The sequence below is a fragment of the Mycteria americana genome, chromosome 7, assembly GCF_035582795.1.
Source record: "Mycteria americana isolate JAX WOST 10 ecotype Jacksonville Zoo and Gardens chromosome 7, USCA_MyAme_1.0, whole genome shotgun sequence".
Lineage (NCBI taxonomy): Eukaryota > Metazoa > Chordata > Aves > Ciconiiformes > Ciconiidae > Mycteria > Mycteria americana.
In genome coordinates, this window is record NC_134371.1 from 59,120,289 (window position 1) to 59,143,678 (window position 23,390).

Genomic DNA, 23,390 nt, shown 5'->3' on the forward strand with positions numbered 1-23,390 from the left:
CACAGTTAGCTCTCCATGAGGAAGCATCTGTGCTGGTTTCATTTTTTTGGCTTTCTGGGTAGGGAGGGATGTTTAAATGGCAAGCAACTGGGATGAAGGGGGGGAAAAAACAAACAAACAACAAAAAACCACACTGAGGAAGATCTGCCAAGATTTAGTACAACGAAGTGTTATGAAGCTCCATGTTCTCTAGGACATGTTTAGTGAGTGGAAGGGCCTGAAGCCTCCCTGTTTTAACTGATCAGAGGTCCAAAAGAAATTGGCAATAATGCTGGCAAAGCCTGCCTGAAGGACTTGACCAGCCCTCTAACGCCAAATCTTAGAAATGTTTCCTCTACTGAGCACAGAGGGGGCGGGAGGAAAAGACCAAATAAACTGTCCCTCTCATATCAAAGGACCCCTCACACGTGCTGTATCTTGAAATTTCTGGAAGTGTCTTTACCTTTGCTCTTACACTAGAAATAGGGCCACTGTGAACTAGTGTGCATCACTCTAATAGGAGCTAGAACTAGAATTGCAGAATTGTCACCCCAGAAGGTGAAGAAATTCACAGCCCACACATGTGTATCTTTGCTTCAGAGTTGCATATGAAAGTTACAGGAAGTGATGGCCACGCGTATCCTGATAACTGGCATACAGCTATCCGATCTTCTCATTTTACAGTAGCTCTTGGCAAGCATACCAGGAACCTGTTTTAATTGCTAATTAATAACATACTTGTCTTTGGGGGGTGGGAAAGGGTTAATCTTTTAATTGAGCATTTCCTACAAAATAGAAGTAAATAAGAAACATTAACTTTACAAAACATGAGTTTCTTCTCAATCTGTACTCAAACTAAAACAGCAGGAAAAACATTTTATTGATTTTGACTCAAAACAGGCAACGCTATTCCTAACAAGAGAATAGCCCCTTGTTGTTTTTCCTGAGCAGTTTACAGGGGGATTAAACATACAACCCAGTAAAACTTGGTGGGAAGAATCACATGAACGGAAACTTCAGTTTCTCATTTGATACCTACACCTTGACCAGGGTATAGGAGCAATGGAATAATTCCTGTTTATGGGACCCAGATTAAGCTGTAATCTTGATGTTATTCCAAATAAGAAAGTGGTAGGGACTGAATACACTAATATCACCCAGCTGAAATGTCCCTCATTCACCTGTGAAACACACACAACCAGAGTATAAATAAGACTTAAATACAATGCAATGTCACTGAAAAAAAAAAAATATTTAGGGGCAGCTCAACAGTAATCCACATCTCTCATTCAGATTATCAGTGAAATTTTATGTTCCTACTGTGATTTTTTTTTCATCCTAATAAGCACTTCTGATGAGAAAAGACATAAAAGGGCTATGAGTGAAGTACAGTTCTGAGGCCTGATTCTGCAGTCTTCCCACTGCATAGCAAGTAGCATGTGATTAACTCACTAGTCACCATAAAAGAAACTATCACTCAAGGTGAACAGCAGTTGCAGAATCTGGCCTGAGAACTGTTTCGTACTGAGTATGTATATCAATGAAATAGTCTTACCTCAGTAAGTGCGTGCAGCTGTCCTTGATGCACACAGACACCCATAAACCTACAAGAAACAAGAAAAGAAAAGTGGTTTGGGCTTTTTTCCCCCCCTCTTTTTTTTTCTTTAAAGAAACTAAGAAGTACTGGATATGCCAAGAAAGAAGGAAAAAGAACAAGAAAAAATTCAGCCTCACAGATACTGCATACCTCAAGGTTGATTATTTAAACATCTCAGCACAAAACAAAACAATGCATCTATGCTACAATATAATCTGAATTAGCAGTTCCAAGAGACCACAGGAGACAGCTCAAACTCAGGATGGAAAGTTACTAATTTGACTATAAGCAAAGGCCAGCATATAATGATTTACGCAGCAAGGAACAGCCTCAGAGTTCTGTTTTAAGAAAGTTTAAGCCAAGTAATCCACTGTTGGTCTGCATAAATAGAAAATTACTTCCCTTTGCATTTTGCTGCTTAAGCATAAAGATGTTTCTTCCTATCCCATTTCTAACCACTCAGGAATATGAGGGCACATATGTGCAGTATACTTCCCCTTCCCAACCCCCTATTTCCAACACTTGGTTTGAAGCAAGCTTTAACAGTACCCAGTATACACACATTCCACAAAAGTCACCTACGCTGCACAAGGTTCAGACTCCTGCTGTTAATAGTAATGACTGTCACCGTTGATTTTTCTGGAAAGCGACAGAGAATGTACCATACATTTAACATACAAGGAACAACTGAAAGCTCATTTTTACCACCCTACAAGCTGAACTTAAAAGTGACAAAATGCAAATTAATATTAACGGTAAACATGTCCCATGAGAAAGTTCAGTAAAACTTAAATAATATGCACTTCAGAGCCCTCCCTGCACAGTTAAAGTATTGGTTCTTTTTAGATTAATTAGTTTTCAGTTTTATCAGTTAGACTTTGGTCTCAACAAGCAAAACCACATTGTCTGTCATTTCCACAATGTTCAGAAATTTCCACTTTGCAAGCAAGGGGCAGAAATGGCATGATTTCATTAAATGTGACAGGGGAATCTTGTGGAGAACAATTTGAAGGAAAAGGACCTTTTATATCCTCAAACACTTCTGAATTTAAAAACAAAATGATGCAAGACACATGTAGTACTAGTTCAGCTAAGCTTCTTTTGAAGAAATGAATGATCCTCACTGTTCTCTTGTCCAACAGCTGACTGGTAAACTACAAGCAGCCGAAGAAAAATAATATAGGTAAGGTCCTTTGCATAAGCTGAGCTGTGGAAATCTGTTTTTATAACCAAAGAAGCAGGACCTGTACTTGAACGTCTATTGCCTGCTCTCACCTCAAATAATATTCCCCGAATTAAATATGCAAATTTTAATTTGAGAGACAGTGAAAGTCCAATTCCTCTTGTTTAATGAAGAACAATAGGGCACAAGCAGGTATTCAGGGGAAAGGGAAGAAGGGTTCTTTTGTATATACCATCCACTCAAAACATTGCTGTTCCTGAGTTTCACTTCATACAGGAATTGCATATGAACACTTTTGTAAACAACTTGACAAATTAAGCTTCCTGAGACTAAGAAATCCAGACTCCTCCAGAGCAGAAATCTGTTTCTTCCTTAATGCATTCTGAAAATCTCCAGAGCTATCGGGCATGCTGTTAATAGCTTTATTCACAAGCAAAAATGGAAAAAAAATCCAAGATATCAGTTCCACTATTAGACAACTTTTGAAAGTATTATTTTCTCTCTTATGAAACACGCTAATGACACAGGTTAACCCAGTACTGCAGTATTTTAATTAAAAAAAATGGAGACTAAGTAATTAAAAATAATAATTTTTTCATCTATATATCAACTCTTCCTTTGTAAAGGTGTATACATTACTTTAAAATGAGGAATTCATTGTATTTGACTTAATTCTAAAATATGCATGCAATTAAGAATTTATCAAAATTTTGGCAAAATTAAATTTCTTGTCTCATCTTTACCGAACAAGAAAAATATCACTGTCACCCAAAGACTGGTAGAACTTAAGTTTTTCTGCCAACCTGTTTTGGTCAAGAGAAGTCTCAATGGAAACATATTCATTACCTTTGTGAACCTACACTTAAGGCAGAAAAGACACCAAGAGTAAGAGTTCAAAAATTCTTAAACATTTAGGCTTTCTACTGGGAAACAGACATACATTTCTAACTTTAAATCAGAAATTAAAAACAAAGCTCAATATCATGATCTCATGGAAAAAAGCTGGACAGAAAGATACATTTATAAACCCCACATAGTTAGAAGTTATTACCCAGGAAAAGAGAAACCAGATACACTGATAAAGACAGAATTAATGAGTTTACAAGCAACATACTGAAACCATTTAAACTTTGTGTCAAGAATCTCAGCTTTCAGACTCTGGAAAATAGATTGATAGAATAGACCTCTAGTGATCCAAATTCCTGGAAAACTTCGTCTTAGCTGATGTATCAAGCAATAATAAGCCTCTTGGTTAAGCCAAGTACTGCTACAAAACACTGTTGGAAAGCATTTTCACTAAAAGATAATACATGCAGCTGCTACCAGGAAATACAATTACCAAGCAAGGCTTAACATAAGATTTCAATTTCTGAGATTGCCCCAGATGAGATTTCAAGTTCTGTGGATAGGAAGCTGAGATTATTCCTGTTGGCTAGACGCACTGTCTCCAGAGCCAAAATGTGCTTGTAGGTGAACTTCAGCAGAATGTCTTGTCAGCCAAAGGTTACACTTCCTATAAGCATTTCTAGTTGGAAGAAGCTTCAATGAACCAGTCATCCACTAAACAGGAGACCATTTGCAGATTTATGGAGGTTTATTTTCAAGACAGTGTATCTGGCTTTATCAGGAAAGCTGAAGCACTTCCAAAATTGTATCTAGTGGTTGGAAAAGTTTCCCCAGAAGCTGCAAATATGAAGGATGCTATTTGAGTCCACCCTACTAAATACAGCGCAGCATATTTCCACCACAAAATGCTTTCTAACAAGTGTCAGTGATGTTCAGATGTTGGAAGTCTCTTCCCATAAACCAGGTTATTCCTCAATGAGTCTGTAATACCTGCCCTCCTAGACAAAAGCAAGAGAAGGTACTCTGGATATTTCTTAGTCCGTTAACAGCAGTTGCCCAAACTGCTTTCAGTTCAGTCTGACTGCAAGGGAGAAAATTCTGGACAGGAAGGGGGAGAGTAAGAACCGTAGCCCCAGCCTGCAATCTTTGCCTCCTTGATAAATCAAACAAAACTAATATCCAGATTATACAGCCACTGTGGACATCTAGACATTGAACACATTTCCCATTAAAAGAACTTCACTGGGACATGTTCCTGTTCTGTGGATAAACCTGGGACAGCTACAGTCCAACATAATAAATTGATGTCCTCTGAAATTTACTGTTTGTATGAGAAAATTCAGCAGTTTGATGATAACATTAAAAGAAAGAAACAAACCAAATACATCAATGCAAAAGTCTCTCATGTGAGCTGAGTAACACAAAGAGAAATAAGGTCAAGAGACAGATGCTTATTTCATTGCACTGACTGTTGGAGAATGAAGAGGGTGAGTAAGAATACTGAGTCTGCATTAAGACCTTCCTTAATGTTTTAGGCACCATGCTCGATTAAAAATGTATTTTAAGTTTTCTACACTTGCATTTTGATTCAAGACATAGAGGTAAGGCATTTCATCTGTCCCTTCTGTAACATATTATAAACAACGCATACAGCCTGTCTTGTGCACAGCATTTCTAAAATACTCCTTTTTGATAACCACATTACACAGAGAGAAGTAAAAGTCTTTCTTTTCTGTTAAAGCACTGTTCAATACAGGACAAAGGATGTTAAAAGACAAAAGCCATCCTTCTGCCTGTTGTAACAAAGTCAATCACAAATAATTTCATAAAGAGGAAGGTTTGACAGGAGAAAACTGCACACACACACACAAAAAAAATGGTATTGTGTTCCCATGGTGCTAGATTTGTCTGAAAGGAGATGAAATAAAATTCTCCTTGAAAGACATTCATGTAATACACACGCTGCTTGCTCACTGGTGTGTGCGCACGCACACAAGAAGGTGGATTTAATCAATGAGTCAATCTGCCTGCACACTCACTCCCAAACACGCAGCAATATCACCAAGCGCTCCCATGAGAGCACTTAAGACATGAGCTAAGGCTTTCTGTGTACAGAATGTTTTAAATGAAGTCCCCAAGGTACAGATCAAATAAATAAATACTTTTTCATGCAAACAGTAGTGATATTAAAGACTGAAATTCTATCTCAAAATGAAGATATACTAATTTAAGAGACAGCACAGGAGATGGAGAATCTGTGTTAGCACACCACTTCATTTGTGAAAATGAGAAAAACAAACTGTAAAACATTACCAGAATGAAAAGGTATTGGTTCTCTCAGGCTGCAGCCTTAAGGCTCCCAGCCTAGGACACAAGGACGGAGATTTCTGGAGTCCTTTCCAGCCCTATTTTCTTACTTTGATTTGGGTAAAAACTCCTTACTATGGCAGCACATCAGCATTTAGAGAAGCAGCAAAGCACTGAAAAACATCTACAACCATACACCAGACCTTTCATAACCCTGGTACCAGATCTAACCCAAGTCTTGAACAGCACTGAGCTTTAAATGGGACACAAGCTAGCAAGGAAGTGAAGAAATGTGCCAAACCTGATTCCCCTAACCCCAGCAATTACAGTCTTACTATGTATCAGTCAACCTGTATTAAAGTGGCTATAGTAAACATCGCATGGTACAAACCTCAGCTCACTTTTCCACTCCTGCTCTTACCATATGTTTTGATGGAAGATGTGGTAAAGCCAGCACATCCTACACCCAGGGCAAGGAGAAGTGTAGATCAGAGGCCGAAAAGCATTTTAGTCCTCCATGTTTAGCTTGCATGCAGGAGTGATGTGAAGATAGGAGATGATATGAGATGGGGTTGATGGCAGAAACAGAACAGAGCACTCCATGAACACCATTAGTCTGCTTTTGCCCTAGCCACTCCTAAAATGTCCCTAAGCTGCTCCGTGGGGAAAAAAGCAAAACCAAAAAAAGCAGATCTTTCATACGTAGTTTCTTATGATCACCAGCGACTGAACAAATAGTTACTACATTACAGTTAAAATCTACTCTGCCTCTGGAATCACATCTGCCAATTGAAATAGGAAGGAAGAGGGAGGGAGAAAAAAAATAAACTCTAAATCCTCTTACTTCTTACCATCATGCCAATGCAGCTGCAAGAGCTGGAGTCCTCTATTCCAAAATATCCTTAACACGCTGACAAAGAGGTTCCATTTTTTCCCAAAATAATCCCTTTAATAGAGGGCAGTTTCTCATTGTCTTGATGGAAAATATATTAGAAAAATTTTTAATATGTATTTTATATATATGTATGTATTTGACCACTAGAATCTTTGTGATGCTACCATGGGGATGGTATACTTACTGGGGACTTGGTAAGTGAAAACTAAGCTCTTCACTTACATCACTCTCCTGAGTGATGAAGATGGATCTACATAGCTGGCCAAGAGCAGAATTTGAGCACAGAAATACTGAAATGAGTAGGGATATTTAAAGTTAGCATTTCACTCCACGTGCAGCAACACAAGTTATTTTTAAAGCCTAAATAACCAGACTGGTACTTCACCAAGTATTAGAAGCAGGGAAACTGAAACACAGTGACACAACTCCATCTCCTAAAATAGTACAGAGGTATCACTAAGGTAAGAACGCAGGCCTACCTCTAGGTAATCTCTACCGAGCTAAGGAATGGAAGAAAGTCAGCAAGTACTGACAAACTCACACTCCAGAATGGTGGTTGCAGGCTAGGATAAAAACCTTAAAAGGCATCTGTAACTGTGAAAATGAGTTGATATGGACAGCACAGAAGCAAAAGCAGTTTCAAATAGTCAGCAATATTTATTATTCACATCAGTGCAATCCATGGCAAAAATACAAGAATCTTTGCAATAACATCTTGAAGTTAACTGTAGGCACAACAGAATGGATAGCTTGTAAAAAGTTGCTATGTATTTTGGGGCACTGGCAAAGGGATGGGGTTTTTAATCATCCAAAGGACAACACAGAATCACAGAATCATATAGGTTGGAAAAGACCTTTAAGATCATCGAGTCCAACCATAAACCTAACACTGCCAAAACCACCACTAAACCATGTCTCTAAGCGCCTCATCCAAACGTCCTTTAAATACCTCCAGGGATGGCGACTCAACCACTTCCCTGGGCAGCCTGTTCCAATGCTTGATAACCCTCTCGGTGAAGAAAAATTTCCTAATATCCAGTCTAAACCTCCCCTGGCGCAACTTGAGGCCATTTCCTCTTGTCCTATCACTTGTTACCTGGGAGAAGAGGCCGACCCCCACCTCCCTACAACCTCCTTTCAGGTAGTTGTAGAGAGCGATAAGGTCTCCCCTCAGCCTCCTTTTCTCCAGGCTAAACAGTCCCAGCTCCCTCAGCCGCTCCTCATAAGACTTCTGCTCCAGACCCTTCACCAGCTTCGCTGCCCTTCTCTGGACACGCTCCAGTACCTCAATATCCCTAGGTATATCCTCAATAATATCCTCAATAATATTTTTAGGATATCCTCAATAATATTTTTAGGATATCCTCAATAATATTTTTAGGATATCCTCAATAATATTTTGAGGATAATAATATATTGAGGTATATCCTCAATAATATCCTCAAATACCCAATATCCCAAAACCAATTATTTTTGGCTATCAAATACACTAGGAAGAGGAATCTCTTCTTTCTTCCATATCACTTAGTTCATATAAACCAGGGAAGAGTTCTAGGACAAAAACATTGATTCAGTTACAAATTTTAGGTACTAAAGCATCAGGATGTTCAAAACCATAACCACGCCCAGATTAAGGAAGATTTTAGTATACTAAAGTAAATGCATCGCTGCTGAATCTGACATTCACTTTCTAAAACATTAATTGAACTGCACACGTTGAAATAGGTTGAGAGCAGACTTTGGATGCCATAAAGCCAGTATCTATCCAGTTTCATAATTTTAAAAGCCATTTGTTATCAGAGTGCCTCGCAGCCCTCTACCTGCTAAAATTAACTGCTGCACATGACGTCAACATTTCAGCCTAAGAATCCACTGGTATCCTTACCAGCAAACAACAGATCAGCACTAAGGAAACTAACTTGTTTACAGCGTAAGTTAACAGTAGGTAATCCTAGAGCTTACAGAAGTTGAAGAAGCTCAGACGTATATATTACATAAAATCAGAGTACACCTTCAAGCCAAGTGGAGGAGATCCCATGACTAATCAATAAATAATTAAACTTGATGCTAGTGACAAAACAGCTTACTCAGTAATATACAGGAAGAACTTAAAAGGAGAGAAATTAAGTGAAGAGAATAACATTTAACAGCAAACTGAGGTAGCTCATAGTCCCTGGAAAAGGGAAGTTATACATTAGAACTTCTTGGAAGAGGATCATTCCCTTTAAATACTAATACAAGCTTAAAATTTCCAAAAATTATCCCAGAAAATGTTTCAGCAGGAACACATTGTTGTAGAACATTTTCCTAGTGACCTCTCAGCAATACTACTCCAGCTGCTCTTACTTGACAACACGATGTTTTCACCTCTCACCAATTTACTATAAAAGAAAATTATTATCAAATGTTATTTTTAATGTGTTTCTAAAGTGGGAAATAGGTCCTAAACTAATTTTTACAACACTAGTAGAAGCACCAATGATTTAGAGGTTTCTGAAACATAAATACAGATGTTTGCATGCGTGTGTGTATATATACAGGTATACATAGACAGGTAACATTTAAAAAGGGCAAAATCTTCTCCCAGGTATAAAGGGACTGGAAACACTGCAGTAAGTGATTTTAAACCAAAAATACAATGACACATAACTAACACACAAAACCGCCACGTTATCTGCTACAGAAAGAAATATAATAGTTTTTACTGTGTAATATTATTCAATAAATTCAATAAAAGAATAAACTAAAACTAAATACAGTTTTCTCATTTGCATTTCTGTAGGAATGTCCTTGCTCCCCACAGCAAGGGTACTTACCTAATACATAAGAAAAAGGCAGTATTTTTTACCAGAGAACCAACTCTCTGAAGAAGCCTCAAATCAAGCAATTCATAAAGCAAGTGTAGTTTATTCTTCAAAACCAATTATGAAAAGATAAACTGTTTCTATTTAAGTAATTTATTTCTTACGTATTTACTCATAACTGCTTAGTTGAGCACACAGAAAAAGATTTCTCTATCAATCCTGTGTAATAACTGGGAGACCAAATGGAATTCTTTTCTGCTTCATGCATAAATCAATACATTATTGTTCCTTCTTCAGGACCATCTGTGCAACACCACTGACTTCAAATTATTCATAGGCTCTAAGGCCAGAGGGAACTGGTATATCATCAATATGATCTCTTAGACATCGTAAGACATTTAAATTTCAGCAATTACTCAGAACTGAGCACAAAAACTTTTGTTCTCAGCAACACCTGTGTAACTCCATTCCAGGGGGGGCAGGGTTACATTAAGCTGCAACTGAATGATTTTTGCCTGTCAAACTATCCCTTTCCTACTTTCCCTCACCCCAGCCCAAATTAAATACTTTATTTTGAACAGAGTTGTAAAGCTAGATTTTTTTTTTTAAATAAGATTTACAAACCACACAAAGTTGATAAAGAAACTGATGAAGTGTACTGAATTCATGATTCTGACAATGCAAATCCTATGAAGTTATTCTTTCCACAAACCTTACTAAAAAAGCAGCTGTATCAGTTCCCAGGATCATCAGCTGCTTATCTAAGGATTCTGAGGGAAAGGAAGTGGTAGATAGATATAAGAAACAATTAATGATCCTGAAACCTAAAAAGCCAGATATCTGATATAATTTTAAAAAACCAACCAAACAGACAAACAGAAGAGCCAGAGGAGTTGCTGGGAACTCGCCTCACCTTGGAGCAAAGAAAACAGATTAAGAATTCCAATTAGGGACAGATTACTACAACACTTGAATAAACTACTGTGATAAAACCAACACTGTTTACTATGAGTAAAAATTCTCTAAATTCACAGGTTTTGGGGGGGTTTAAGAAAAAAATAAGAGAAAATAGGCATGAATTAATGGAATGCTTCTGATATGTCTCCTCATAAATACTTAAGGAAACAAACAAGATAATATTCTTACACATCAGTTGATGAAGACTGAGCCAGGATTTCAAGGACCAGAAAAGTTGGTTATAAAGGATTTTGGGAATCAGTACTATGTCTGTACTATTTAACAGTCCAGTGAAGAAGAAGAAATTAAGTTACTTAAAGTTCACTGTGTCTCCAAAAATTTTCAGAAAGACCTATACTGCCTAAGACTATCAAAGTGGATCCCAGCTGTGCAACAGCAGTTTAGGAGAACTGGCTAGTTGGTGCACTTTCATCACACCTTTAAACTTCTTTATGTTATGGCTTCAGCTAATTATGTTAATTGCTTGTCACATCATCATAAAAGAGTAACCAAGACTGAAAAGATTCAAGGAGTAACAAGATACACGTTGAAACATTTTGGATTTGCATCCAGTAATCTGTTGCAAAACAAGAACTACCTTTTTCCTTTCAAGAGCAGATAAATCAGATTAGTTCAACTCTAGCTTCTTTTCTTCTTACCCCCTTAACCCACCTTGCAATACTACAATAAGAAAATGCTAAAAACCAGAAAACAGACCTAAAATATGAGGAAGCTATGGCACTTCGCATTGTTAATCTGCAAGATTAGTAACCATAGATTATTTAAATGGTGTTAAATTTGCAATAATTTAAATACATGAAGAGAAGCCAAATTTCACTCTTCATACCATTTTACTGATTCATCAGAAATTTATAATGTGAAAACTTGTTTTTCTCTGAACTAAGTTACTCATTACTGGTAAACTTCAGATACCAAAATCATGTGGATTTTCAGTTTGCTCAAGTCTTTTCTTCCTCCTCCCCTTCTTCCACTAAATTAAAAGCTGATCCTAACACATTCACAACAGATACAGCTATAATAAAAAAATAAATAAATAAAAATTGGAAATAGGAAAGCTCTACTAAAGACAACCTATCTCTATATGATTCAGAAAAAAGCCAGTATACCTTAAGATGTTTGGATGTGAGAGTCTATTCATAAGTTGAACCTCTTTCAGCATGTTTGCTCTGTTGCTGTTCAGTGTGTTCATCTTCAAAGCCATTACCTGGTCTGAAGTTCTGTGCCTTACCTATAGGATACAAGCAAAAAAATGGTAAGCATATGAAATGCAAGACTGAAAAAACAGTAATGTTGTAGTACAACTTAGTAATGTTGTAGTACAACCATAGTACAATGACTTAATCTATACTCTGATTTCTGTAGTCTTTATCACACAGATGACTTTCTATAAGCATACTACCCAAATGTGAAAAGGTATTTTGCTCTTCTCTTGCAACTGGTGATGACAGAAAGCTTGAGAAGTTGAAAAAATAATTATCAGCTTCTTAGTACAAGTGAAGGAAGCCACTTATTTGTCCAGGGAGAGAAAGTTTCCTGCTCCAAGACCTATGAAATGAGGTGTTTCCTCGTTCCACCCATATCCCTCTTCTTTTCCCACTGCAGTAGTTGGTGTCATTGTTCCACAGAACGTATTATGAGAGGACCTGCTGGTTACAGCTACAGGGCAGATTTCAGAGGTATTCAATGTTTACTTCCGAATCAAGACCACGAACCAGATTACACATTCAGTGGACAGAAAGCTGCAAAGCAGAGAGGTTACTTGACATGGTATCACCCAGTCTAGATGTTCAGTAGTGGCTGCAGAATGTCACCGTGAAAAAGAGGATTTCTCAAGCAACTGTGCAGAACCAGCACACCATTCAGAGTTACCTTCCACAGTCAGAAATGCATGATTGTGGCCATTTCTAACTTGATACTCTCAAACTAGCCTATTTGTCATCAGCAAACAAACCAAGGTTATGTAGAAGTGTGCTACTATCAGAAAGGAGTTGTCACAATAGTACAAGACTTGCCAAGCCTCAGAATTTCCTTGCAGTTCAGCATTCCCACATGCATATCAGTAGTATTCATAGAAGTCGTGTTTCCATTATTTTCTTCCTACATCAGTACCTGCAGCTCATAAGCAGAAAATGTGTACTTCTCAAAGCACTGAACTACCACCATGACAAATTCATTCATGTTTATGGAGATTAGAAAAAGTTTAGAAAAGTCTGTGATGCAAGAATTTAAGACTCTCAACAGCTTTCTAATTTAAAACAGAAATCTACATTACGATGTAGGTACACACAAACTACCCGTCTTTCAAACAATGGCAGCCTACCTCCTTTTATTCCAGGAGACTCTGCTGATCTTTCCCCATAAAAGGCTTCTTTAGCTGTGGTATATAAGTTACAGAAAGAACAGCTGAATTCATGATAAACAGATGCAAGAAGAAAGCTGGGTATGTTTTTTGGAGGTGAGGCTCACTGGTAGGTCTGAGACAGCAAGTGATACCCATTTTCAAGTTTTATTTGCACACCATGTCTTCAAGAACAAGGGGCATATTTCAGCTAAACATTCTCACCTAGACACAAAGCACCACGAATTCAGCACAGGGATGTACTGGGAGGAAAGGGTGTCACGTTTCAGATGTGCGCCTGGCTTAACGCAAGTTGCCTATTCCCGTCCTAGTCTGAAGTATAGGGTAGCACTGGAAACATTACAGTTAAGTGTAGTAAACAACATCAAGGGACTGAGTGAGTAGAAAAATAGCCCACAGATGCTTTTTCTCCTGCTTCCCCTCCTGCCCATGAGCTCCTCAGCTGCCTCACCCACAGTCACCCAGTAATCCCAGTGCAAGAAGGATCAGAGAAAGGAGGTAGAGAAGGATATTGAAATCAGCACTGAGAGCAGAAACCAACAGCAAGTTCATAAGTACGGGACTCCTCCTTTCAGTGGCAACACTGGCTTCAAAATAAAACTGGTCGAACTACAGCTTTAGTGCATTATAACAAGATAATCTAGAATCCTTCTGCACATAACCTGTCTTGCCTGTTTGGCATCCTTATTGGTTTTAAGCAGGATGATTGCATGTTAAGTTGATGAGGTTTATTGTTACTTGTCAGGTTTCTTGTGTCTATTGTGTGCTTTCATTAATTTTTAATTACATAGCTTTTGCATACCCAGCTGATTTGAATGAACAAGCTAAGATGGACAGGTCAATGTCTATATCCAGACTTTTATAATCTATATTTTAGTTATACATTAGTTTTATTAGCAGTGGTGCTTTGGCTGAGGAACAAGAAATTTAAAAAATGCTTTCATACACTTAAGGAAGATTTGTTCCAACAATGCAAATTTAAATTAAGAAAAAAGGATAATTTGAAAGCTTTGAATCTATACACAGCAGCTAAATCAGCACACTTCCTCTGGGAGGAGGGTTAGGAATCTTGGGTGTTGTGGTGGAGTAATTTGGGGTTTGCAGGGAATAGGAAAGAATCTGAAGGAACTTAACTCTTACCGGCAGAGAGATGCTCTCAACAGAACTTCCTCAGAAATCACCTTTCCACTAACACAGAAGCTCGAAGGTTTGCCAACAGGGAATGAATAGAGGTAGAAAGTGAGCAGGAACTCAGATGAAGTGTGGTCTTAAACAGTATTTGCCTTCTCATTAACTGTGCTAGCTACCTCTTAATTTGCTGCCCATTTCTATAATTCACTCGGTTCCGTGCCAAAATTTCACATCCTTTTGCCTCAACTCTGAGGTAAAAGTAAAATCTATCATAGGACCTTCTTCCTTGTTCTTTGCCTCTTCCTTGTTCTGACCACTCTTCTTGAGCTAGGAAAACTTCAGAAAACAGGGTGGGTAAGTTTTTGGGGCACTGTGTCCTGCATGCTTCCTGGGTTTTCAGGTCTGATACACAAGAGGAAGTGGCTAGCAACTGCTTCTCAAAGGTCTGACTACCCACAGCACTAACTCCACATCCAGAGAAAATTGAGCTGCTTTTGCAAAGACAAAAATTTTCATCCTCCATTTCAGAAGGATATTCTGGAGTCTTTTCAGTTTTGATAGACTGAACAAGGTTCAGAGGTGAGGTCTGGGGGGTTTTCGTTCATCTGTTTTATAAAATCATTTTCACCATGCTTGGAAATAGCTCAGATTTCTAGCATATATAGCATATTCTGTCCATATAACTGGTCTCTAAACAGCACCCAACACTGCACTATGCTTTGTTTGACTTAAAGGGACACCATAAGGTAACACCAGTGATTTTATTTGAACTTCTGTATATTGTTCTGATGTTGGAGGGTGTATTCCTCCTGAATCTGATAGAACAGCAAATTACCTAATCAAACCAAAGGAGAGGTGGGAAAACAAGGACTCTTCCTCTCATGCTAGCTACCCTTTAAGCAAGGAGGAAGAAGCAGAACTGAAGGTGGGAGGACATCTTCTCAAGAGGACAATACCCAATATTATGAATAAAATTCAAATACCAGTTTATATATTATGGAACACAATGCTAATCACTTGGAATATAGAATCATAGAATCAGTAAGGTTGGAAAAGACCTCTAGGATCATCTAGTCCAACTGACAACCCAACACCTCCATGCCTACTAAACCATGTCCTGAAGTGCCACATCTACACGGTTTTTGAACTCCTCCAGGGATGGTGACTCCACCCTTCCCTGGGCAGCCTGTTCCAATGCTTGACGACCCTTTCGGTGAAGAAATTTTTCCTAATATCCAATCTAAACCTCCCCTGGCGCAACTTGAGGCCATTTCCTCTTGTCCTATTGCTAGTTACTTGGGAGAAGAGACCGACCCCCACCTCCCTACAACCTCCTTTCAGGTAGTTGTAGAGACCGATAAGGTCTCCCCTCAGTACATAAGACTAATTATGTTCTCCCCTTAGATACATAAGACTAATTGTGTTCTCTCCTCTAAAGCACTGCTGGCAAACGGTATTTCCGTGGCAAGAACGGACTGCCAACAGGGAACAGAGAGGTCCTATCTTTAAGGTCTCGGTCAAGCTCCGGATCATCTACATAGAAGGAGCTATCAGTTACACTACCCTCTGTGCCTACTTACCTGTCAGTCGTACCCTTGACAAAATTTGGGTCTGTTTCGGCATCCCTTGCCAAAACCCTGCCAAACCATTTAGTTTTAATCCTTCATCTCCTTTCAGGCCACCTCTGTGCTATGAAAGCATGGAAGTGGTGCTTCAGCCACCTGACCGCTCCAGAAGGAAAACTAGTAAATATTTTGGAAATACTGCTGATCCAATTTAACATATGTTTACAAGGCAGTTTGCCTCAGGCATATGCCTGTATACTCAACATAAGCAGGGATTTACTCATGCAATTCAAACCTTTCACTGATGCAACTAGCAGATTGCTGCAAAGCTTTTAAAGCTGTTGACATTATTATTAATTAGGGTTCCTTGCATATCAGACCAAGTAACCTTTCAGTGATGTCTGGATGATCATGTCTCTGCTTAGAAATATTCTGACAATCCTACAGCTGCTTTCCCATGCTGCTTTGCATGCGCTTCTGACTTCTCAGTCTGCTTACCTATGTGTCTCCATCTCTGAGGTCACAGTAACCAGATATTGCCTCCCTGTTTTATTGCTGGCAGGCAGTTAAACTGTCCCTTTGCACTCTGATTCTTCTAGGATCAAAGTACTTTGTAAGTACTTTGACCTGGCTATGGCTAGCTGCATGGCCTGCCTGCTCACTGTGTCTCCAAACCGTGTTCTGATCCTGGACCTTACCGCTTCCTTTAGAAGAAGGTTATAAGTAGAGGAAGTCATGGATCCACGTACAGAAATTAGTAATACATTTGAAGGAAATCTCATAATAGCGATTGAGCAAGGCTCACATTCAAAAGAACTAGTCACTATATAAATGCTGTACCAAGTTCACACAATATCTGGCAAAAATTGGTGGGTTTGATTTTCAGCTTGCTGCTTAGCTACAAAATTCTTTATTATTAAAAAAAACCTAAATATCATTTAAATAATTATTTATTAAGTCATATAGATATGTCAGGGCTTTCTGAAAATCCAAACCTTTATATTACTTCCACTTTTTGCCTGGACTGAAGGGGGAGGAGCATTTAAGCAATAGCTGAAATCTAGTCTGATTTCATCTTTCATAAGGCCTTTTTGACCTTTACTATTAACTGTACCTTTCCAGGTGTCCTTGGAATGAGCATCTGAAGAACATTTCCTAATATTGATGTGATAAATCTGCCAATACAACTTTCCTTTTTGCCCCTAGTTTTTCACTGCATTTTCATTATTTTCCAACTATATAACAATGATTTGGAAGTATTTTGTCACTGTTCTCCTCCAAGACTGCATTTAATTGCTTTCCAGTTTTTCCTTACCTTTCCCTCTTCTGCTATCCAGCCTCAATGCTTAATTATTTACAGATCTTATGCAGCCTACTACATAAAATCATGTTGCCTGTCTATCTCTAGCACCCACACCAATTCTTTCTTCATTCTTTTCCACATCTCAATCTTCATCTGGCCATTTCACCTTCACCTTCCCTGCCATGTGTCCAAAGTACCATTTTAAAAGCAGCCCCCCCTAGTCCTAATAGATTACCTTCCCTGAGTTTTCCTGTTTCCAAGCTTACTGCATTATCCACAAAAATGCTACACATTGTTTTTTACTTGTACTGGCTCACCAACCTTACATTCACCAATTCAAGTGTTTCCTCCTCACTCAGCCTGCAGCCTTCATGTTAGTGACACATACAGCAAAGGTCAAATTACTTTTTATTTATCTATGCCACCTTCTATCAGTCTCTTTTCCGTATCATTCTAAGTGTCTTCATCTGATTTGCAAGTATTTTCTCTTGTGATTATAAGAGATGAAGACATTACTTTAGTCACCTTTCTAGGCTGTTTGCACTAACTATGCTATATAGCATAACTCTATGTTTGACTGAAGAAAGCTCCCTTTAATTGAGAAGACAAACCTATTCTTCAGCTCAGATCACACTGTTTGTAAAACTGGAATCTCAAATGTTTTTCTAAATGTTAACATGTAACACATATTCGTAGTAGTGATGCCTATATCAAGTCAAAAATCTCATGTCACTAGGAAAATTTGCAGTGACAAATAGAAGCTTAAAGAGATACATCAGTCCAGATAATATTAAGCTGCTATGTTGATGCTAGGGAGTCAGACTGGGTTGTGGTTGTTTTCAGAGTAGTAGTATAATGTCACTACACTTTAACTTCTTGTAGCAAGAGAGAAGCCTGCCAAGTGTAACAAAACTTTGCCAAACAAAACTAGTCACTATGTGTTACAAGAGCTTTAGCACAGGTTCAGAAGATGTACAGAAACTAGGCACAGAACAAAACCCAAAACCTTTCAAAACCCTGACAGTAATTGTGACTCCACCAATTTTTAGTACTAAAAACAGTTGTGAGAAATACAGAGAAAAAAGTTGGAGCCTTTACCATTTTCCCTTTAGTACAAAGGCTTGGTATTGGTCATCAAACAAAGATCCTACCTTGATAACTTTCATAACTTCTAGTTTCACCAATTCAGCAAAGTAGCAAGTTCAATTACTACAGCATATTCCACACCTCTAGTCCAGCATATTCCACACCTACAGTCAAACAAGTTGTCCAATTCATCTGCCAAACTAAAGTGAATTCATAATTAGTGAGACAGCAGTACCGTTGATACTTTGTAAATCCATTTGCGTGCCAAAAGCCTCTCAATTTTTCTTTTGTATTTTGTTTTTCTTCATTGCCCACTGTAACGTAGAACCAGGGCCCAAAATACAGCATTCATTTACTTTAAACAAACCATTTATTGATAGGAATCTGTGCACATCTCTCTGCCGTTAACTTGATCTCAATCAAATCATAAAGGCAAAAAGAGACTACAGTCTTATTTTGAGAGAAAGCACAAACTAATCAGAGGACTATTGTTCCACAGTTTGAGATGAGATATAAACAGGCACAGCCCTGGCGGGGAAGTTGACTAATTTTGTAGCCAGTTCAGCAGAATGTAACCATATAAAATTCCCTTTGCAATCCAGGAGAAGGAATATGGACCCACCGCTTAAGTACTAGGCAAGAAAATGCAGAAGAGCATTGTTATACCACAACCTCAGTATATAGCTCAAGTATGTACTTTATACCTCAGTCTAATGTCATAGTCTGGAAAGGAAAAGAAATATTGAGTTTGAAGTACAGAACTGGAAGCCTATTCTTCATTTTTAATGGTAGCTATCATCAGCTCATTGAACAGCCGTGGGCATGCTACTTCACTTACTTTCATTCTCTCTTCAACTGCCTCTAGAAAATGGAGGTGATATTGCCATCTACCTGCCAGGGAAACTGGAAGTTTGACATCTGCAAATAACTATTGTAACATCCAAAGATAATACACAATCAGACACTGTAGCTGTGTCCTTATTTTCCTATTTAATTTGTAATACTTGTGGTTAAATATTTCCCATGTTACTATGGGTTTATCCTGTATGAAAGATGATGGTATTTACATAATCTGCAGATGCTTTTGAAGCAAAAAAACACTTCAGGCTGAGTGTTCCCGACATATAATTGCACCTTCAGTCTTTTACAGTATATTAACAGTTTGGTACTGAGCACGCAGCCCCAACACTGTACCAATGATGTCATCATCGCTATTCATCAAACCCATTTGTTGGGTTCGTTTTCAAAATCGGTATGGGAACCTTGAAAGAAAGTTTTATTTTGGGCAGAAATAATTTCCTTACCTTTCCTTTATAAGTCTTTCAAATAAATGTTACCATGCATGAGTAAGGAAGTCAATCTCACATTTCAGAACAGAGCTCACTGGCATACAACTATTGCTACTATAATCACAGTTGCAGCACCAAGACTTGACCACAACCACAAATGCGAAGAGAGCAGGGAGTATAAAGGAGCTACACTTTCCTTACTTGAGGATACTTAAGTTTTTATAAATTGCTACATTTAATAACTTTCAGGCTACAGCCAAAAACAAAAGCTCTAAATAGTTTCTTGTTATTTAAGCCTTCATGGAACTGCTCTTCTTAAGAATTAAGTTCTCCCAGAAAAAAAGTAACTCATTAAATACACCATGTCTCCTCGTTGTCAGTAAAGACTAGGAAGCACAAGAATTAGATTTGCAGGACTTAATTGCAGGCAGCTGATGTGAAAGTTACAAACCGTCATTAGTGACTCAGTTGTTAGACATATTGTCAGCTATGGATTAGTTAACAAAGCAACACTGTCTCAGTACCGAATCCTCCAGCGGATGTTTCATAGCTCTGTCCTCTCCTCAACCCCTAATCCAACAAGACCATCAAACAGAAGGCCTCACCCGTGCAGAGCAGCGCCTGCTGCTGCCTAACACGAAGGGCCGTGCAGCCGCCCTGAAGCGCTCTCAGGCTGTGACAAGCACAGTGAGATCGGGTCGGCAGCCATGGCGACTCCCAGACGGAGGAAGCTCACAAGGAGAGGGGAAGGGAGTCCCTACAATTTGGATATGGCCTCAGCAGCTACTGGGAACAGGACATCTTGGATGACTCGCATACAGAATTCCCAACAACTGGGGAAGTAAAGACTAACAGAAGCCACATTATGCAGGTTTTGGAGTTCCTTTCTCTAATCATTTCCAATGGCTATTAAGGGACTATGAGGAAGCATTCCCTATGGATCTGAGACTGTAAACAACATCTCTTTTCTGTTACTGCCATCAATAATAATTTGCACTTTTCATTTTTAGATTTCATACTAGTCAGTAACACATGCACGTGTATTACCATCACACACACTCTCCAGGCACAGGCAGTGAAATCCATCACTGAAATGTATTTAACTCCCCTGCCCCCCCAAACCAGTAACTAAGTGTTCAGAGAGGTGTGTCACAATGATCTTAAGCGATGCACTCTGTTCTCTAGGCGCAGTCATGTTAATACTGGACATATGCCAGCACAGTTATTTGAAGAACAGTAAATCAGCACCTGTCTCTCAGTATCAGCTATGAATGAGCTTACACAAATGTGCATGTTTGCCAGCTGGCAAAACGCAGAAAATCCCAGAGCTGCCAACCCAGCACATCTCCATCCAGAACAGAAAACTAAACAGATCATTTAGCTGTGCTTGAGAAATTATTATGGAAAACAAGACAAAAAGCCCACAAACATTTCTGTTCCAAGGGAATCTTGCCACCTGCTTTGCCCCTGGGAAACTGCACAATTATACTCAGATTGGCACAACTTTTCTTCCAGAAGAAAATCAAAGGCCCAAAGGACTCTTAACTACAGAAGTCACTGTACTAAACACAAAACCCAACCAGCGGGTTATCTCTTACTGCAAGGTCCCACTTGTTACAGTATCAGAGTGCCCTTCTTATTGTTGACAGAATTTGTGAACATTCTCTCTAGTTGTGAGGACAACAAAGACATACCTCGCACATTTAACACATCAGCAGATCAACAAGAGTTAGAAGAGGCCAAGTTTCCACACAGGTGATGAGTACATTTCAAAATGGACAACTTTACACTGATTTACATTCATTTTTTGACTGAGTATTCTTTTAGCACCAAGTTCATTTCGGTGATTTTTGTTCTGGCTTTTTACTACAGAAACAAATCCTTCACTTTCAGGGTATAATGATAGTTCTGCCATATTTTCCGAAGTTTTCTTTCTTCAACAGAGAAGCTGGCTGACCAAACCAGAAAAGTGAAACATAGTGTAAGCAAAATTCTCTTTCCCCTCTTTGTTAATTTGCTTCACTCAGTATAGTTTTAGACTTTACTTGTAGTGATGCCAAGTAGGACTGTAGGAAAAAGTATTACAGAAATACGATTTTGAAAATTTTCTTAAAATTTTTCAACACCACTACAAAAGGCAAGGCTTTCATTAGATCTGCTACCTGGTGACAGCTTTTGAGTCACTCCCAGTGTTTCCACAGCTGATGTTATAGGGTGATTATTACATGCATATTTTAAGACTTCTAGCCAGAAAATAAATAAATAAAAATCAGGACTTATTTCAGGTAACAAATGCGAACTAGCCCTCCATTCTGCTTTGTATTTCAAAGCATTTGCAATTCTGCTAAATGTAAGAGTAAGAGTACCCTGCAAGTCAGACAGGTAATTCTGAATTTTAATGCTACTCACACATGAGTGGGGATGAAGTGAGTATTTTGCCCCGGTTGTGCAATCCATAAAGAATAATAACGCAGATGAGGTTTTTAATGCCTATATTAATGATCTGTTGGAGTAAGGCCTATTTATTACTACTTCTCCCCACAGCCTATGCCCTATAAAAGCACTGGCTAATTAAGTGACAAGGACTAGGATGACAGCGACTTGGCACCTCAATAACCAAAAAATCATTAGCAAGAGAAAGACAACTGTCTGCTTTAGTGGTTACCATACAAATCATCTTAGCAGTTGGTAGAAGGGTTCCAAAAGGCTGATACTTCACACATCAGTGTGAGACAAATCAAACTTACAAGACGTCTACTTTGACTAAGTAAGCACCAGCATCCTCAGGACTTATGCCTCATCTCAGTTCCAGAACGGTGCTTCTTCCTACTCCTGACAAGTATCAGAATAGAAAGAGACTGATTAGAACCACCTAGCTGATATTACTGAAGAGCTTGAAATGAAGTTTCAAAGTTATTCTAGCCTTCTGGGCCAGTTTATATAACACACAGAGTGACTGTATTCCCAAGCAAACAATTAGCGGCGAGTTTTAACACTGTAACTTCACATAAGAGACCTTAAGTCTCAAGTATCTTGCCGCTGTCATCTTAAGCGAGGTGGAAGAGTCTCCTCTAGTCAAAAGGGGAAGATTTTCAGCTTAAAATTGAACCCTATTGAAATAAGAAATGAGACCAAAAGGCACGTGTGGACAAGAAGATTTGCCGTCTGTCTTTCTAATAGGCATCACATCACACAGGGAGGGCAGCGACAACTGCAATGGCTCTATCCCACTGTGACAGAATGACAGAAGAAATTTAGAAGAGGAACAATGCACCACACCTGGGTGAGGGAAGACACGCACTGCTCAAATGGGTGTCACTTCTCAGTCACAAGGTATATTCCCCATGCCTACAAGACCAAATATTAGATCTGCGTAACAAATATGTACAATATGTAGAATAATCCACTTACTCATTCCCTACTCATTTTCCAACCTACAAGGACTGCTTCTGCCATTATATGTCATAAGCAGAGCCTGAAGTATCTTATTTTGCCTGATGTAGCGACACCAATCTCAAGGAGAAAAAAAATCCAAACACTTCAGGAAAAAAAAAAATTGTCTAGATCATTAGCTTCCAAAATTGGTGGCCTTAAACTGTTTGTAGCTATAAGTTTCTCAACACCTTTCTAAGCTTAATCAAGAACATTCTAAAAAAACAGCATGGCTACAAACATGACCAATGAACCAACAGGAGAGAGAAGACAATTTCTGGTTGGCAAGGCTGTTCCCACAGTCATTTAAAATAAGCACAATTCTTATTACAGTTTCTAGCCATTGGGCCTTATTATGCCTAAAGAGTACCTTCAAACAACTGTTTTGTCATTGTAAGACCATTTATGCACTGTAATGACATTAATTTTTATACACCAAACACGTGAAGACTGAAGTCATTCACCAAATAACTTTTCTAGTTATCAAACCAATTTTTATTGTTTATTTTTCCCCATGTGTTGACACCAAGTGTTACAGTTCTCCAGCTTTAGAAAAGTCAAATATCCAATGTTGAAAAAGTATTTAATACATACAACTAGGCAGTTTCCTACAAATACTTCATAAGGTAACTAAAA

At 38.5% G+C, this 23,390-nt stretch overlaps 1 protein-coding gene across 1 annotated transcript in view; it reads right to left on the reverse strand.

Moving 5' to 3' along the window:
* Window positions 1-23,390, reverse strand: part of TESK2 (testis associated actin remodelling kinase 2) — an 86,802-nt gene that overhangs the window by 45,107 nt on the left and 18,305 nt on the right. The window contains exons 3-4 of the mRNA XM_075508654.1: window positions 11,696-11,817; window positions 1,535-1,583 (exon numbers count right to left, since the gene is read on the reverse strand). Coding sequence (XP_075364769.1) covers window positions 1,535-1,583; window positions 11,696-11,817 — 171 coding nt within the window. The remainder of the gene's footprint in view (window positions 1-1,534; window positions 1,584-11,695; window positions 11,818-23,390) is intronic.